Here is a 19163-nt window from a genome sequence, read left to right as displayed (position 1 = left end):
TAAGACATTTTCGATGACTGAGATTATTTTATTATTAAAAAACCTAATACCTTATCCAGACCAATTGGTTATTAGTTCATAAATATTTTTTAACGGTCATTATACTGTTTTTCATCTTTTATAAAACAAACCATTATGAACTACACATAAATAATTAAAATAACACATCAGCACTAAAAATACATAAATATCTTAGAAGTATAAATCCCTCACAGAGATTCAGAATCCCAAAATAAATAAATAAAACATAAGTTTACAAGAAAAGTTCAACTCAAATGGATTCAACATGCTGAAGCTTGAAAAATAAAGACGGGAAAAAAACCGAACAGAAGGGTGGTAGAATCATAGAACAAATCTTAACAAATTTTGTTCTTGTTGGATTTTCTCTCACTGACATATTTCTTCCAGTAAGCCATGACTTCCCTTTGAGTCTCGATATCAGTCTTCTTAACGTTGCCGTTTTGTGCATCTGCTTCTCCTGCTATAGCCAGTTTGGCACGGACCCTAGCGGGGAGGGTGTCGAGCTCGTGGAGCACCTTCTGGATGTCGATCACGAGACGCTCGGCCAAGGTGCGGGAGAAGTCTTCTCTGATCACGACGCGTAGCACGATGATGTGCTGAGCGTCGGCCGGCATGGTGTAGGCCGGCACGATCCAACCGAAGCGGCGCAACATGTCGGATACCTCGAACTCGTCGTGATGCTTGTTGTCCTTGAGGGAGAAAGCCACCAGCGGAACACCGTCGTCCTTCGACACGATGTTGAATCGCCCTGTTTTCTCCAACCCTTGTTTCAGGACCAAGGCGTTCTCGTGACAGTTCTCCATCACATTCCTGTATCCCTGTATGATTCAAACACCATTGCATCACATAATTCACATTAGTATTAGATAAAGCAACTAAGCACAAGTATCTGTACACATATCATAGCAGATCCTATGGTCGGATTCGGATTAACGCAACCTTATCCGTATTGTCTTAACTCAGGGACGGAATTAGGATGAAATTATGGACCATAGGGGAGCACCATGTCCCCTTACATACCTCATATCCCAAACGGATCAGTTGGTAGTATTGAGCAATGACTTGACTAGAACCTGCATATAAGCATGACACAAGTTTAGCGTTGGTTCATACATAGTTACATACATGCCTACATACTGTAAATTGGGAAAAACAAGACAAGAAATTGGATTGGCAAAGTGACCTTTGGAGAAATTGAGAGTGAAAGTGGGTTGATCAGCTCCAAGATAGTTAATGTGGAAGATGAGTTCTTCAGGCAAATCTTCCTTGCTCCTCCAGATAACCCAACCAATACCAGCATAAACAAGACCATATTTATGGCCACTGACATTAATACTCTTCACAAGGGGAAGCCTAAAGTCCCACTCGAGTTCCGGGTACAAAAACGGTGCGATAAATCCGCCGCTGGCCGCATCGACATGGATAGGGGTATCCCATCTGCAGAAAACAGATCAAAGTGGGAGCATACAAGTCACACTTCAAAATTCAGATTATCATCATGTTCATGCAAAAAAAAAAGATGCAATATGTTACCCAGTTTCTTTGTTCTTTTCGATCAAGAGATTGTTTAGAAGCTTGACGTCTTCGAATTCGCCGTTGAGGGTCGATCCCAAGATTGCAGCAACACAGATGGTGTTTTCATCGACCATTTCCACTGCTTTGACAGGGTCCATCACGTAGTACCCTTCACTGAGTTTCACTTCTTTCAACTCAACTTCAAAGTACCTAGCGAATTTCTCCCAGCAGACCTGAACATTGGCACCGGTCACGATGTTGGGTTTATCATAAGGTTTCCCTTCAGCTTTACGCTTGTTTTGCCATTTTCTCTTGAAAGCAAGGCCGGCCAACATGATTGCCTCGGACGAACCAACGGTTCCCACTCCCACGGCAGCCTCGCCGTCCCCCAACGGCGCGTTGAACAGGTGTGCTATCATGTTCACACACCGGTTCTGCATCAAAAAGAAGAAGAAAAAAATTACATATCAAGGTGTTTTGACTTTTTTTCTTGGATCTATATGAGAAAAAGTTAATATTTTTTTCACAAAACAAGAAGATATTGTCTATAGATCTACCTGAAGCTCAGTGGTGACTGGGTATTCATCCATGTCAACGTAGTTCTTGTTAATGGAGTCCATTATAAGCTTATCACATTCAGGTTCCATCCAAGTAGTAACAAAGGAGGCAAGGTTCAGCCTGGGGTTCCCATCCAGCATCAGTTCATCGTTGATGATCTGAAACGCAGCTTCCTTTGGTATAGAGTTTTCTGGCATCTTGAACCTGCAGTTTTTTATTTACATATAAAAATTGGTAATCTTTTTTCCGACATCGATGGAAACACAAAGTGCTTCAGGTTTCATGGGATCATTTTTACCTGGGAAGTGAGTTTCGGACATAACGTGAGGCAAAAGTGGAGTGAATCGAGACATCACTTTGAGATGCTGTCTTGGATAACACCATTGTTGACAAAATGTAGTTTCAAAAAGAGAGATCGAAGATTTTTTGTGTGAAGGTGAAGTAGTTGTTGCTCGGTGAAGGATAACAAGAGAGGAAATGGTATTTATAGGGATGTTTGGGTCTTTGCCACGTGTCCACATCCGGTACATGAACCCTGGCTGATTGTTACCGCGCTCACAGGCTGAACATATTGAAAATAGCCAAATTAAAGGTAAAAGAGATTTTACAAGTAAATGGTGCTTTCCAACTCACCTCTAATTTTCTAATTTCCAGTTTCCCACGTATGGGAACTTTCCCTCTTGTTTCGGAATAAAATTTTGGGTAAATTACTCATTTGACCACTTAACTATTTATCCCTTTTACTTTTGCCATCAATCTTTCAATTTTATCAATCACACCACATAAATATTTGATTATTTCAATCAAGCCACTAGCCGTTAACAGTTGGCGGAAATGATGTTGTGGCAGTTAAAAGCTACTACTCAGTTGACTAGTTAACTAGTTAATTATTTCAATCAAGCCACATAACTATAATTATGCCAATTCCTTTTAATTACCACGTCATCATCTCCATCAACTGATAACGTCTAGTGACTTGATTAAAATAATTAAATAGTTATATGATATGATTGATAAAATTAAAAAATTGATAGCAAAAGTAAAATAGTTAAGTGAATAGTTTACCCTAAAATTTAATGCGAACTGCTAATGGGTAAATTTTTTTCATTGATGATATTATATCATTTTACGATGACGCATTAATTTTATCATTTCTTTTTGGGTTAATTACACAATTAATCATTTATGTTTGTGTTTTATCCATTTTTTCTCACTGATTTTCAAAGTATATAATATATGGCCACTTTGGTTTTTATTTAATTAAGATGTGGTCACTAAGGGTTAATTGTCGTTAACAGTTAACTGATTAGGTGATGTGGCAGTTAAATATTTTAGTATGATCACACATTTGGTCCATGTTATTTACATATTCTCTTAATTTAGTCCTATTTTTAATAAATTAAAATGAATTTAACCATTCAATCGAATGATGTCATGGGCCACCATTTAGTTGGAGGACTAACTTGTCACTATCTGGTTGGTGGAAAATATAAATATATTAAATTAAAATTAATTTAGTCCTTCGATTGATCCAATTGAATGGTGACATGTGGTATGACACATGATATCATTTGATTGAATGGTTAAATTTATTTTAATTTATTAAAAGTAAAAGTAATTGAGATAATATGTAAGTAATAAGGACCAAATGTGTAATTATACTAGAATATTTAATTATCACGTCACTTAATCTGTTAACTATTAATGACAATTAACTCTTGGTAACCACATCTTAATTAAATAAAAACCAAAGTGACTATATCTTAATTAAATAAGAACGAAAGTGACCATATATTATGTTTTTGAAATCAGTGAGAAAAAGTGGACAAAACACAAACATAAGTGATCAATCATGTAGTTAACCCTTAATTTTTTTTAGTGAAAAGTGATCAAAACATAATTAAAAAATAAATTGTATGTGATTTTGAAAAAATAATTAAATGACTAATAGAGAACTACAACAATAAATGATTTATTAAACATAAAATTTACCCAAATTTTATTTAGCTAAACTATAAATTTCATCACAATTCACAAAAATAATATCTTTATTAGCGGAGAAGGATGGTTAATTTTATTAATAATATTACATAATTGGCCAAAAAAGATATTGAAGGTACGTAATATCATCATCAGTGCTACCTTTTAATATTGGCGTTATTAAATAAAAAATCCTATTAATTAATTTTTTAAGTAGTAACTCTTTCACATATTTGTTAAAAAAATATCCCTAAATTGCACACATATGACGATCTCGCGTCCTATAAAGCACGAGAATGTGTCTCACATTTTACAAGATGTGAGGTATAATGTACTTTTTAGATTATCCAATTTATTAATGTTATTTAGTACCTTGCGTTTTCCCATAAACAAGGTATTTTGTTTTCACAGGAAATCACAAGTGCTTGTAGGCATGTTTGGCTATTTAATCACAATTTTTTTGTAATTTATAAGATTCTTTGTGTAGTATTGGAGTTGATCTTTAAGTTGAGGTGAACATAAAGACATATGAGATATTGTAGGGGGCTAAAAATTGCGTTGAAAATTGTATCAAAGCTTGTTTTGTGCAAGAATAAGAAGATACAAAATTGTGTTCAAAATGGATCCAATGCTTGGTTTTGTGCATGCACAAGCTAAAATGGCTTGATAGACATGACTAGTATTGGCACATACGAGACATTTTAAACAGTGTAATAATCGTGTTGAAAAATGTTTGAAACAAAAGTAGTGCAATGAAAAACCATAAGAATGTTGAGGGAATAAGTGGGTGTGTGTCATTTGTGGGTTTGATGCCTCAAGTAGAGGATGCCACCGGAAGAGTATGCATTTTTAGAAATATTGTGGGTTTGATGGAGGTGGATCAAGCATAAATGTGGAATTCGGAACCACGAAGCCATGCCCACCACTGTCAGATCTATGTCACGAGTGATACGTCAATAGAGTCACATGAAGAGAATGTCTTTTTAGAAATGATTACTTTCCTGAGCATTAAGATGAGTGGTGATGTACCATTTGTCAAATCAGTGCGAAACAAGTCATAGAGGATGCCACTAGAAGATGATGCCTTTATAGAGTTTTCCAATAAGGTCGGGTGACTCATGTTTAATTGACTTTACAAATATACCGTATAAAAGACAAGTTGCAGAGGAAGCCACCCAAAGAGAATGTCTTTTATAAACATTGTTGATTTGACAAAAAAATGAAATTTATAAAACAAGCATTTTGTCGAGAATGCCATATCTTTTATAAAAAGCATTCTCTTCAGGTGGCATAACTTACAACACCAATATTGACATAATTTTAGTGTTAAGTTGTGCCACAAGAAGAAAAGCCTCTTATAAGCATAGATCGTGCTAAAATTTATAATATCTGTGAAATGGGATATTTATTTATAGTGTTAATCTCATGTTGTGCAAAATACGAGTTTTGTAGATGAAACTCGCTATCTGAAAAACGCGAGTTATTGAGGGATTCCTGACATGGCAGATATTCCTGACGCAGAAGCAACATTTGATTTGGTATGACAAGTCTTGCATTAAAAGGAGAGATAAAATATGTATATAAAAATAAGACCAGTGTCCATTTTGGATGAAATATCTTCCTAAAACAAATATTAATGGCTATATTTCTTGCAAGTGTGTTACATTCCAAAACTTATTTATGCGCTTCCTTCAATGCCAATATTAAGAAAGACGAGTTGTACAATTTGATTTCAACTGAGCTTAAAAATCTACAACACGATAGATGTCTTCGTTGCAAGCTAAAGTTCTCGTGGGAAATATCGGTACTGAAGCACATTATATGTTGACCTTATCGAATACAAGAGACCTTCGAAAGATGTTTAAGGCTTACATAAATGTTGGTGGTAGGAACATCAAGTTGATTGTAACGTTTGAGGAAGAACCATATTCAACAAGCAATGAAAGAGTAACTCGATTATCACAAAACTATGAGGACGATGAACCAGTTATGCTACGTATTGTCCGTGAATGCCAGTAGAGAGAGCTTTAAACAACTCGTGTAGTTTATTTTTTTTATTGGTGGTAGGAACATCAAGTTGATTGTAACGTTTGAGGAAGAACCATATTCAACAAGCAATGAAAGAGTAACTCGATTATCACAAAACTATGAGGACGATGAACCAGTTATGCTACGTATTGTCCGTGAATGCCAGTAGAGAGAGCTTTAAACAACTCGTGTAGTTTATTTTTTTTTATGTTTTTAAAATTAGTATTAAAATAAATTTTGTGTTAGTATGATGATTCCCAAGTTGTTTATGAATCAAACCGAACAACAAATGATCATATTGTTCAATGATAACTTAAAAAATTAATCATTTAAAGTTGATTAATAATTTAAACAAATTTTAAAAAACAAAACATTTTAAAAGAAAAAAGAAAAAAGAGTTTGGTTAACTAAAAAGAAAGAAAATGCAGTTCGAATAACTAAAAAAATTACAAATTTTAACAACTAATGATGTCTATGTCCACCCGTACTGCATTGTGGTGTACAATGAGTCTGGCGATGATTTATACAGATCAATCTATATTTGGGGGCATCGTTATCACTCTTATCATCACCACCACCACCATCACTGCCATTGGGACCAAGACCAGTGTAGAACATGCTTTGCAGCGGCTTCTGCTCAACATTGTCGGATCTGAAGTTTGTTGTCAAAGGTCGAGGTGCACACGGATGTGACGGATAATATGCTTCAGTTGGTGCATGAGGGCAATGAGAATGGATAAAGATAGTCAGATATGCACGAAATGCGTCAACAACAAAAAAACCTTCTATCGATGGCGCCATATGATAAAATGATGAGGAGTCGCCATATATTGAACTGCTGACTGGGTCAAGTGGGTGAACGTAGGTTCTGCAGTGGTGTTTGGTGCTATGTATGTGGTGTTTGTGTCGTTCCTGATGACAAGGCTTTAGCGTGTTTTCGTCTACCCCAACTTGAACCATATTGCGTCGAGGGACGTTGCGTCAGGGGACGTTGTGTAGGCAGACGGTTTTGGGGAGCCTATAAATTTCTCGCGCTCGTTCCTCCTCGGTTAGTATATATGGCATCCCATTTTGCTCGTACCACGACATGTAATCATCCAAAACACTATAGGTTAAGATGGGTTCAGAAATAAGTAGCCTAATGAACATCGTCATCCATTGCATCACCCAGTCCACACCCAATCCATATTCGTCTTCCCCTGTAGCATTAGGCGAAGGCATTGTCCAAGGTTGTTGGTGGTGGCGGAATCGTTTTGACACAACCAAAATACTACAACACGCGATCAGTAGGATGCCACTCGATTATCTCATAGACTATCAACGGGACCACCGACATCCAAACATGCGAGCTGTGACGTATCTCGTTCAGAGTGCACGCTATAATAGCATCGTCACTGTACGACGTCCACACAAACTACACAAATATTTTTAAACTATGTTAGAAAAACTTGAATAAAAAATTGATATTTCATTTAGGAATAAAAAATATAAAATCGATTACCTCGTCTCTCATCTTATCGATCGACAATCTAAAATCACTTAGATTTTTTTGTAGTTGGGTGTAAGTGTGACGGATCACCTATCATTCATAAATAAAATATAATTATTTGTAAAACTCAAAAAAATATGTAGTAATAAATATATAAATATAGGTTGTTTGTAATTACCTCCGAAGTAGTGGAAATTGTAACAACATTTAAACCCAAGCCCACGATTGTAACAACATTGTTGAACTATGTTTCGATATAACAATTTAAGGCAAAATGGTTTTTGAACTTGAATTGAATTTACAAAACGTATTTGGACTTGAATTGAATTTACAAAATGTATTTGGACTTAATTGAATTTATTCAAAATTTACAAAAATAATTCAAAGTTCTTTTAATTTAAAATTGAGCACAAAAATGTTTTTATGAATAGTAATTTACTATTTGAACAGCAAATTACTATTTGAACAGTAAATCACTGTTTGAACAGTAACCCGAGGCTCAAAAATTCCAGTATGTAAAAGGGGAACCGATTCCCCCCAAGGGGTACCGATTCCCTCATTGTTCATCAGCCCAACGATCATAATATTTGAATATTATGAAGGGGTATCGATTCCCTATGAAGGGGTACCGATTCCCCCCATTCTGGGTAGCCTATTTTTGCAGAAAAATCATTCCCAAACGGCTCCAAAACATCCCCAACGGCTAGCTATGACTTCAAACACATTCCAAGCTATAAATACAAGCTAAGGACACTTGAAGAAGTAAGAGAACAACTATCCAAGTAATAAAACACAAGAGAAGAGTTTTTCATTCTTATTTCATCTTTCTCTTGTAAATATTTTGTTCTTGTGAGCTTAATTCTTGTAAACACCTACCTTAAAGAGGTTTTATTGTTTACATATTTTATCATTTTGTAAAGGGGAAAGGTTCTAGCTTAGCCCGTGTAAAAGCTAGGGAAAGGTTCTAGTTAGCCCGGAAAAACTAGGGAGTTTGTAAGGTTACTCTTTATCCTCAAAAGAAAGAACAAATTAGTGAATTTGTTGGAAAATCCTTGGTGAGGAGCTAAGGTAGTGGACGTAGACTTTGATTGAGAAAGTCGAACCACTATAAATCACTGTCCAATTCTCTATATTTCAATCTCCTTACTCCCTAAACACAAAACCGTTGTGACCCCTCTTTGCAAATCGTTCCGGTTGTCGTTTCGAGCTTCCGAAAATCCTAACAATTGGCATCAGAGCCTAACTCGTTAAGAAGGTTTAACCACCTTGAGACGATCCTAGAAGAAGCTCTACCAATTCCCTACACAACCGAGAAGATGGCTTCCACCTCCGGCTCGTTCCACATGGAAGACTCCCTACTAACCGACAAACCTCCATAGTTCAATGGAGTCAACTATCATCATTGGAAGAAATTAATGAAGGTATTCATCCAATCCAATGATCTTGTATGGGAGATAATCGAGAATGGCTACTCTTCTCCAAGAAGAATGAGAAGAAGCGGAGTGACAAAGAACGGAAGAAAGCTCAACTTAATGCCAAGGCCATGCACATGTTGTTTTGTGCATTTGGTCCTGAAATCTATGAAGGGTTTCTTCATTTCAAGTGCCAAGGAGCTTTGGAATAAGCTCGAGGAAATCCATGGAAACAAGAAAGAAGAACCAACAAAGTGGTGTCTCTAATGGCTTATGAAGAGCCCGAGGTATCTTCTAACTCAAATGAATTTAATTCATATACGTTTGATGAGTTACAAGATGCTTTTAATAGGCTATATTCTGAGTTTGAGACCATGAACTCCAAATATAAGAAAATGATTTCAAAATTTAAAATTGAAAATGATTTTCTTTTGAAAACAAAAATAGATTTTGAAAGCCAAAATGAAATTTTGAAAAAGGATTTAGAGCTTTCAAAAATAAAATTGATAGTTTTGAAAAACAAAATTTGATTTAAAAGTTAAGCTTGAATGCTTAACAAAAGAAAAAGAAATCATTTTAAATAATTCATTTAGTTCAATAATGACAATATGCTCACATTGTCATTATCATGGTCATTTGGAACATACTTGTCCTTTGAAGAAAGAAAAACGTTTTAAAATTAGGCAAGTATGGCTTCCGAAAGGAACAAGGGGCATTGAAACTAACGTCCAAGGATCCAAAGCAATTTGGATACCAAAATCTACTTAAATGTCTCTTGTAGGTGTGGGAGCAATGGTGATGAGAGTGATGATATTCAAGATGCTCTAGCCACACATGAAAAAGGAATGGGTAACCTCTAAGCTTAATGCTTTTAATTTTGGTTATTTGGTTGCTCATTTGATTTTAAGCATGCATGAGTTTTGTTTTTAAATGATTATGCATCATTGTTTTAATCTCATGTATGTTGAAAAGATGATTATGATGAACATTTTAAAGTTATATTAATTTTTAAGAATTTTTAGTTCATCATAATAAAATTTTGGTCAAAATTGGTTTTAATGCAATTGATATCTCTCTAACAATTGATATCAAATTTTCAAATACTTTGATTTTATAAATTTTAATTTTTGGCCTAAATTTGAATGTTTATGCATGTGGTCTAAATGAAAATGATATCTCTCTAGCAATTGATATCAAATTTTTAAAATTGCATAACATTTTTGGAAAACTTTATACAAATGCACTTAATTTTAACAATTGATATTGATATCAAATTTCAACAATTGGTATTGCATAAAGTTTTTTAGTCTTGGATATATTGAATTTCATGTGCTAAATTTTATTTGGAATGCATTTATTGAGGGGGAGTTTTTGATTTTTCAAATATATTTTTAAATGTCAAATTTACCACTCACTCTCCAATGTTATTTTAGAACTTTAAAAGATTGAATTATTTTTGATATAACAAAAAGGGGGAGAAGTTTGGTTGTTTTAAAAAATTCAATTTCTTAATGAAAAAGGGGGAGCTTAACATTTTCATATGTTTTCCAACAACTAGTATCTTTTTCATTAAACATTTTATTAAGGGGGAGTTTTTGCCAAAAACAATTTTTCAAATGTTTTGTTACATCAAAAAGGGGGAGATTGTTGAACTATGTTTCGATATAACAATTTAAGGCAAAATGGTTTTTGGACTTGAATTGAATTTACAAAACGTATTTGGACTTAATTGAATTTATTCAAAATTTACAAAAATAATTCAAAGTTCTTTTAATTTAAAAGTGAGCACAAAAATGTTTTTATGAATAGTAATTTACTATTTGAATATTATGAAGGGGTACCGATTCCCCCCATTCTGGGCAGCCTATTTTTGCAGAAAAATCATTCCCAAACGGCTCCAAAACATCCCCAACGGCTAGATATGACTTCAAACACATTCCAAGCTATAAATACAAGCTAAGGACACTTGAAGAAGTAAAAGAACAACTATCCAAGTAATCAAACACAAGAGAAGAGTTTTTCATTCTTATTTCATCTTTCTCTTGTAAATATTTTGTTCTTGTGAGCTTAATTCTTGTAAACACCTACCTTAGAGAGGTTTTATTGTTTACATCTTTTATCCTTTTGTAAAGGGGAAACGTTCTAGCTTAGCCCGTGTAAAAGCTAGGGAAATGTTCTAGTTTAGCCCGGAAAAACTAGGGAGTTTGTAAGGTTACTCTTTATCCTCAAAAGAAAGAACAAATTAGTGAATTTGTTGGAAAATCCTTGGTGAGGAGCTAAGGTAGTGGACGTAGACTTTGATTGAGAAAGTCGAACCACTATAAATCGCTGTCCAATTCTCTATCTTTCAATCTCCTTACTCCCTAAACACAAAACCGTTCCGACCCCTCTTTGCAAATCGTTCCGGTTGTCGTTTCGAGCTTCCAAAAATCCTAACAAACATCAAACAACCTCCAAGTGCTTGTCTGTTCGGATTAATAACTTTACATGGCTCCCGGAATAAAAAAGTCAACACTATCGATCCCTAACTCTTATTTTTATAGGCTCGCAAATCGCTTAGATGATACAACCACGTCAAATGCACTTTGTTTTGGGATTTATCAGCCATCAAGACCCCTCAATAACTTGTAAAATATGAGCACGACCAAATTGATGTAAAATAAAAATGGTGCGAATATATTAAAAATTTATGTTCAAAAATTACAATAACATAAACTAAAACAAAATTTAGATATTATAAAAATTAAATTAAATTAACATACATTTTAAAAAATTACATGTTTAATTTCTGGAGCAACATCAGAGGGAGCCGTGTAAAATTTTGGTCTAAAATTTTAATATAGATCTTCCCTCCATCCAAATCGTCCTTTGTCAAAGTAAGTCTGAGCAGCTCCTCACACAAGGTTAACTAGTCCTCATGAGCCATACCAGTAATAGGACTTCCATCAATAGACAGCTCAAGACGGCATGCGACATCTTCAAGGGTAATAGTCGCCTCCCCCCACAAGGAAAGTGAAACGTGTGCGTCTCCGGTCTCCATCGTTCAATCAACGTGTTTATCAATGGAGGGTGCAACTTCATACCACTAGTGATAGTGCCAATGTAACTAAAACTAGATTCGTGCAAGTATGGAATAATATTGTCATTAGGGGACGCGAAAGGATTGGTAAAAATACTCAACGAAAGTTCAATAATTTTAAAACAAACAAATAAATTTGAAATAACTAAATGAATAAATTAAAAATAAATAAATAAATAATTTCAAAACAAACAACTAAATAAATTCAAAACAACTAAATAAATAAATTTAAAATAAATAAATAAATAATTTTAAGTGGAATGAATAAATTTAAAATAAATAAATAAATCCAAAATAAATAAATAAATAAATTGTTCAAATTTATCAAAGAAATAAATAAATTATTCAAAATAATTAAAAAATAAAATCAATAAATAAATATTATCGTCGGATTTTCCTGTCCATAGGTGCATTCATGCGGAAGATCAACTCATTTAGTCCCGCCATAATAATATGAGAGAGAAAATATATATGAGATAATTTTTTTTGTTGAAAGAAGGTGTGAGGATTCGATCGGTGGGGCGCTATTATAGCGATTTTCACACTCTTCCATAAGCGAGTGATAAAATGTACCTCGTGTTGTACAAAGAGTGAGGTATGTGGTTTCAAATTAATTAATTAATTGACTGAAAGGAAAAAAGAAAAAGCATTTCGAATCGGTCAAAATAAAGGTCCCGTAAACCCCTCAATCTTTAGGGAAAAATCACTAAGCCACCTAAAAGTTATGAATATTTTTATTTGAATATTTTTTTAAATATATATATATATATATATACTATTAAATATTAAGTTCTCAAACATTATGATTTTTTTTTGTTAATATTGTTAAACTAATAAAACTAAGAGAAAATTTAAAAGAATTTTAATACTTTAGTGACATTAAGTTAAAAGCTTCACTATTTTATACAAGTTTGATTATTTAACTTTTTCCTACTTATTTCCACACACACACACACACAAAAAACTTTATCTATTTTTAACGACCTTTCACCGTCCTTATATATTAGTTTTATATTTTTAAGATAGTTTAATGACTAGAAATAAAAAATTAAAATTATCTTTTTATTTTCACGTGAATGGTTCTCATTTACAATTATTAATTTCAATAATCTATTTATACTAATTTAACAATTTTAAAAGATATAAAATTAAAAAAAGAAAATACATAGTATGGATGGATCATGTCCCCCTGTCTCTCTCTCTCTCTATATAGAAATCACGTATCACATGCAAACATTGCACGTGAATTACTCATTTTAGAGAAACTCGTAACGTATCACATGCAAATACTACACGTGAATTATTCATTTTAGAGAAACTTGAATATTTAGTTGGCTAATATAAAAAAAAACCTTGAATTTTATTGCTTTGATTTAGGAGTGGTAATGGGGAGGGGCAGGATGGTTTTGCATTATCCATTCCGTCCCCAACACTTGCGGATACGATTTTAGGGAATTCTCATTATATATTTTGAGGATTTTTTTGTCTCCATACCCATCCCTTACAGATCCCTGTGGATTTCGGTTAATCTACGTCATAAAAATTAAACAAACGTTTTTTAAATCAGTGCAACACCTAAAACTTGTAAGATATACGTATTGTCTCAAATTGATCTCTATCTATAATATAAAAGTTTCAAAAGTCAATATTCATCTAACACCCAACGTATATGTACAATCATAACCATTGCAGTATTAGAATATATATAGTTAGGGTTTTTTTTTATTTTCTTATCATATATAATTTTTATTAAAATATATATTAAGAGTATATAAGTAAATGATTATAAATATATTTTTAAAATTTTGTAAAATATCAGGGATCCTCATGGTTTGGATATAGCAATCCCTGTCCCCATCCCCATTTAAGCTTAAGGGATAAAACTTTCTCCATCCTTATCCCCGTGGGTGAAAATTTCGGTTATTTTTCATCCATGTCGATTCAAATCTCCACGATTTTCGGGTTCGCCCGATTGCCACCCCTACTTTTATTGAAATAAGCATTTAACCTTTATCTTTTACACAAATACAAATTTTATCTTCCTGCACGGAAAAAACTTTTATTATTTTTTAATTTAAATTAACATAGTACATTATTTAAATTTAGCATGAGACTAAGCGCTCTCGATAGTAAATGAATTATTGTTATTCATTAAAGTATTAGGTCTAAGCACCATGAATCTATGGCGGATCTAGAAATTTAAGGATGAGGGTCCAAAATTTTAATATTTTATTTTTAAAATAATGGATATGCATAAATTGTTGTTTTTATTTTATTTTTCCCTCAACATATTAAACTAAGGGGTTGTTTGTTTGGCTCTGAATAGAATCATTCAGCGCTGAATTCTGAACGGTTCAGTATTCAGTGTGTTTGTTTCTAACCTCTGAATGAAGACTGTGTTGAATGATTCAGTAAATCAGTGCTGAATGATTCAGTATCAAAGTACATTCTGAATGATTCAGAACCATTATTAAACAACATGTCACATTCAGAGCTAATTCATATAGAGCCTCTGAATCATTCAGGCCATTGAATCATTCAACGCTTAATTATTCTGAAGTAAACAAACATGCCCTAAATTTTTCCCTACTTTTAGCCATTTATTTATAATGCTTCAATCAATCTCGTCCAAAAAACAATTCAATGTTTTAATTTTATATTTCAAATATTTAATTAATTATATTTTATGACGTTGTTTAAATTTATGGACGCACATAAATTTATATTAATTTCCCCTTTTGGTTTATGAGTTGTCATTTTGTTTTCTTTATATTATAGTTTTTTAAAAATAATTGTGGAAACTAACATAATATATAGTTTTTAAAGCGTTTTGAAAATATATATGTAATATATAGTTTCCAAAGCATTTTTAAAAATTATACATAATACATAGTTTTTAAGTCATTTTGAAAATATATATAATATATGCTTTTTAAAAAAACATTTTGAAAATATATAATATATGTTATTTAAAAAAAACATGTTGAAAACTATATAACATATAGTTTGAAAATATTTTTTAAAAATTATATAATATATAGTTTTGAAAATATTTTTGAAACATATTATATATAGTTTTAAATAAATAGGGTTCAAGTAGTCCAAAAAAGAGACAAATTGGGCCTGACCAGCCTGATTGTATTAGGGTTTCTACAGTTTCAACAGACGCCACAAAGGAGGGAAACATGGAGACCGAGAGCCAGTCAAGGCTCGTCACAACGGCCAACAGAACTTTCGGCTGAGATCCCCGGGACTGAACCATCACGGGGTATCCGGTCAAACAACAACTCACACATGCACGAACAACCAAGAGATCCCGCTCATCTCGGAACCAAAGCGGCCAACACCGGGGCTATAAAAAGCCCCCGGTGAGGCCATGCAAGAGGGGAACAAGACTCAAAATAGAACCGAGTACACGAGAGAGAAATCACATAACCGAGGGCATCATCGAGAACCCACACACGGAACCAGCGAGCCACAAAATACAACAAGGTATCAACAAGTCAAACATCAACAGTACATAAAAAAATCAGCCAACTTCAAATAACACAGTGAGTAGGAACCCAAAGGCCGAAGCCCCACAGCAAGAAATCAAGAACAAACACACAAATAAGGCATCACCGGGCATCGGGAAATGGACGGTCTCGCGAAAAAAGGTAAAGAACCCGAAGTTGATTTCCTAGATCTACATCGGATGAGGCGTTTGTGGGGGATTTGGGGCACGGTTTCGGTTTAAGGGCGTTGAGACGAGAGCTTGAGTGAATGGTGAGAATGAAGGAGAATAAGGGATTTTTAGGTGTTTATATACCAGGGGCCTTTGTGCAATTAAAAGATTCTTTAATCCTCTCCGCAGTCCCTCATGGTTTGAATCGCATTTCAATCTAGTCACCAGTTGTAATTTGGCCTTATAATTTTCAATCTAATCAATTTGATCCTGGTTTATATTTTTATATTTTTATGAATTGGCCCCTCACTTTTTAATTTTTATTTTGAAGATCCTTTTTCTATTATCAATTTAACCCGTTAATTCTGATTTATTTTGATTCGATCCTCTAAGTTTTATTAAATCATTTTTTCCTCTTTTTTATGTTATTTTTAAATTTCAATTATTTTTTCTGATTCCTTCGTTATTTTCTTATATATATATATATATATTCTTTTAATTTATTTTCTTTTATTTATTTCTTTTATTTTTATTTATCATTTTCTATTCATTCTTATTTATTTTTATTTTTATTTCCATTTTTTCCTTCTTTATTTTTGTTTGTTATTTTTTTATATAGTTGTTTTTTATTATTTTTTCTCTAACATTTTCAATCTTCATTTTTAGAAGAAGTTCAACCAATCGAAGGTAAGTAACTGGAATCGGTTTTTTTTAATTTCAATTTAATTTATTAATTTTCGCAATTAAAGACAACCGATAAATTAATTGGTACTGAAAGGGCGATTCAAGAGTGCTAATCCTTCATTGACCGTAACAGACTCCCGAACTCGACACATTTCTGGTGTAACACAGACCAGGTAAGATGGTGTCCGACCCACCTAAATTCGTTTTAAAGTGGTCGATGGCGACTCCTAATCCATTTTCCTAAGTCGAAGCCCAATTCCGGGGCCCAACCGAAAGACGGTTCCTACAGCTTGGCGACTTCACTGGGGACATGTAAGTGAGTCAAGCCGAAATTAATTTTCGGTTGTCTTTTTTAACGAAAGTTATAAATTTAAATTTATTTATTCAATTCTAATTATTTACCTTCAATTATTTTTCAAGTAAATAGTTTTACTGACGTTTTTTTTAATGATTTCAGATTTTTTAAAATTGTCATATCTAGCTCTATACCCGAGCTCCGAACCCTTTTAATTGGGGGTGAAAGTGACGTCTTCGTGTGAATTTATTCACCGTGCGGGCCTAGCAAGTAGCCTTCGGGATTCATATACCTTATGCCTTTGTGTGAATTTATTCTCCGTATGGGCATAAGGGAATGTTTCCTCTCGAGTTTAACTTAGTCCACACAAGCTTGTAATGGGCTTAGGACTAAGGGTCTGGCAAGCCCAAGGGGGCACCAACAAGGAGAACTCGAGTACCTTTTTAGAACCTAAATTGGGAAAGTACAGGGAATTAGAGTCTACCCCAATACCTCATTCCAAACCCTAGGCTGCTTTGTTTCCTGTTTTATTTTCTGTTCAAAGCATGCGAACTAGACAAATATGCGGTTAGGATTTGTTTGAAATTAGCATGCGAGATAGAGATCATGTCCGGGTAAGAATTAAAGCATGTGGGGTAGATATCATGTGGGGTAGGATTTTTTCATTTTTATTATTGTTTTGATTTACCTCACTAACCCTTTTTTATTTTTTGTTTTCATCATTCGCATCATTTAAAACGAGGTGTTGATCCACCAAAAACGTGTTTGTTAAACATGAATAATTTGCATTAATGGACAAATGGGTTGTAATACAAGAGATGAAAAAGCAGAGGACAGTCTACAAGGCGACATTGTTTCACATTCAATCCAGAAGACGTGGTACCCACAATTGAAGAGTATATCACTCTGTAGCATTATAAAGGACTCAGGATGAACCGAGTCTACATCAAGCAGAATGAAAGTCTATCTTTGAAGGACTAACTGGAAAAAGTTACAGAGTAAAACGAGGAAAATGTTACAGACCCGGATGCTCCTTTCGAAAACTACGATAACAAGATGGCAAAATCCTAGCTAAGTTGGAGACCATTATTGACGAATTCAAGAAACAATCCGATAAACTTCGGATGGAGGGCTCCAATGGCGCTTTCGTTAGGAACAAACTCAGCAGAGAGTGGAAGTCGGAGGTGCAGTTATTCGGGACTTTTTTTGGGGCAAACAACTCTTCATTTGCACGGTCCTTCCAGAGTGGCCAGAGCGGTTCGATAGGTTATTCAACCGATGACGGACGAAGGCGGAAGACTAGTCAACATGTCAGAAGCAGTCAGGATATTTGTGTCTCTTAAAAGATAAAACACTTTTGTCCCCAATAAGGATTATTTATAATAACATACACATTTTCTGGATTAATGCCTCGAACATTGCATGCATTATGCATCTAGACATATTTTTCATTTTGTTATTTTTCTTTACATTCGCATTAACTAACATATACATGTCTCATCAAAAGGAGCAAATACTGGATACACCACCTCAAGCGTTGGACACACCCCATCCGCATAACACCCGTTTGAAGAAGAAGAGGATGAAAACCAGAATTACACAAATCGAGGAGAATATGTTGAAACTACAAAAAGAGCTAGAAGACAAGATAAACCAGAGCAGTTGAAATACTCTGGAGACAATCACAAAGAACCAAGAGTCCTTGGTTGATCAGATCGTTGCCAAGTTAGTTGGCCTACAACAGACCAGTACGCCTGGGACAGGTTCACCGGAAGGGGTAACTATACAACCTACCCCGCAAGTGGTTTTCTCACCTGAAATCTTACCAGAACTTCAAGGAGACTCATCTGCTGCAAAAGCGAAGCCCTCGGCCTCTGTATTTAACCCTAAGAACAATCCAGGTTATTACCATGTACCGGATTTGGACGAAGAGGACAAAGCGAAGAAGATTGAGGAAAAAATCAAACAATTGGAGGACCAAATGAAGGTAGTCAAAGGAGACCATGACTACCATGAAATCGATGTCGCGGAACTCAGTCTAGTCCCAGACTTGATTCTTCCTCCGAAATTTAAGTTCCCGGAATTCGAGAAGTTTAACGAGAACAGTTGTTCATCCGCTCATATCACCATGTTCTGCCGAAAGATGACATAATATGGAGGAAACGACCAACTCCTGATCCACTGCTTCCAGGAGAGTCTGTCGGGCTCAGTAATTCAGTAGTACAACCAGTTAAGCCGATCAAATATCAAGACCTGGAAGGACCTGGCCAAGTCATTTCTGGAACAATACAAGCATATCAATGACATAAGGCCAGATCGAGTTATGCTACAAAGCATGGAAAAGAAGCATAATGAGAGTTTCAGGCAATACGCACAAAAATGGAGGGATTTGGTTGTGCAAGTTCATCCACCGTTGGATGAAAAGAAAACCCGAAAGC

General features: G+C 34.4%; 1 protein-coding gene across 2 annotated transcripts; it reads right to left on the bottom strand.

Moving 5' to 3' along the window:
- Positions 1-221: 221 nt before the first annotated feature.
- Positions 222-15623, bottom strand: LOC120184287 (glutamate decarboxylase-like). Of its 2 annotated transcripts, none has more exons than XM_039188786.1 (6): positions 15603-15623; positions 2094-2309; positions 1555-1970; positions 1205-1458; positions 1042-1094; positions 222-839 (listed from the first exon to the last, which is right to left on the bottom strand). In XM_039188786.1, the coding sequence occupies exons 2-6, from the start codon at positions 2289-2291 to the stop codon at positions 357-359; spliced, it is 1404 nt and encodes a 467-aa protein (XP_039044717.1). In that variant the 5' UTR covers positions 2292-2309; positions 15603-15623; the 3' UTR covers positions 222-356. The 2 variants fall into 2 exon arrangements, with proteins under 2 accessions (XP_039044717.1, XP_039044716.1); XM_039188785.1 differs by lacking the exon at positions 15603-15623 and adding an exon at positions 2393-2548 and having other exon boundaries at positions 2094-2298.
- Positions 15624-19163: the final 3540 nt, after the last annotated feature.

The sequence above is a fragment of the Hibiscus syriacus genome, unplaced genomic scaffold (assembly GCF_006381635.1).
Source record: "Hibiscus syriacus cultivar Baekdansim isolate YM2019G1 unplaced genomic scaffold, ASM638163v2 tig00112864_pilon, whole genome shotgun sequence".
In the NCBI taxonomy this organism is placed as follows: Eukaryota; Viridiplantae; Streptophyta; class Magnoliopsida; order Malvales; family Malvaceae; genus Hibiscus; species Hibiscus syriacus.
Note: the sequence above shows the minus strand (reverse complement) of the source record. Positions and strands in the feature narration are given on the sequence as shown.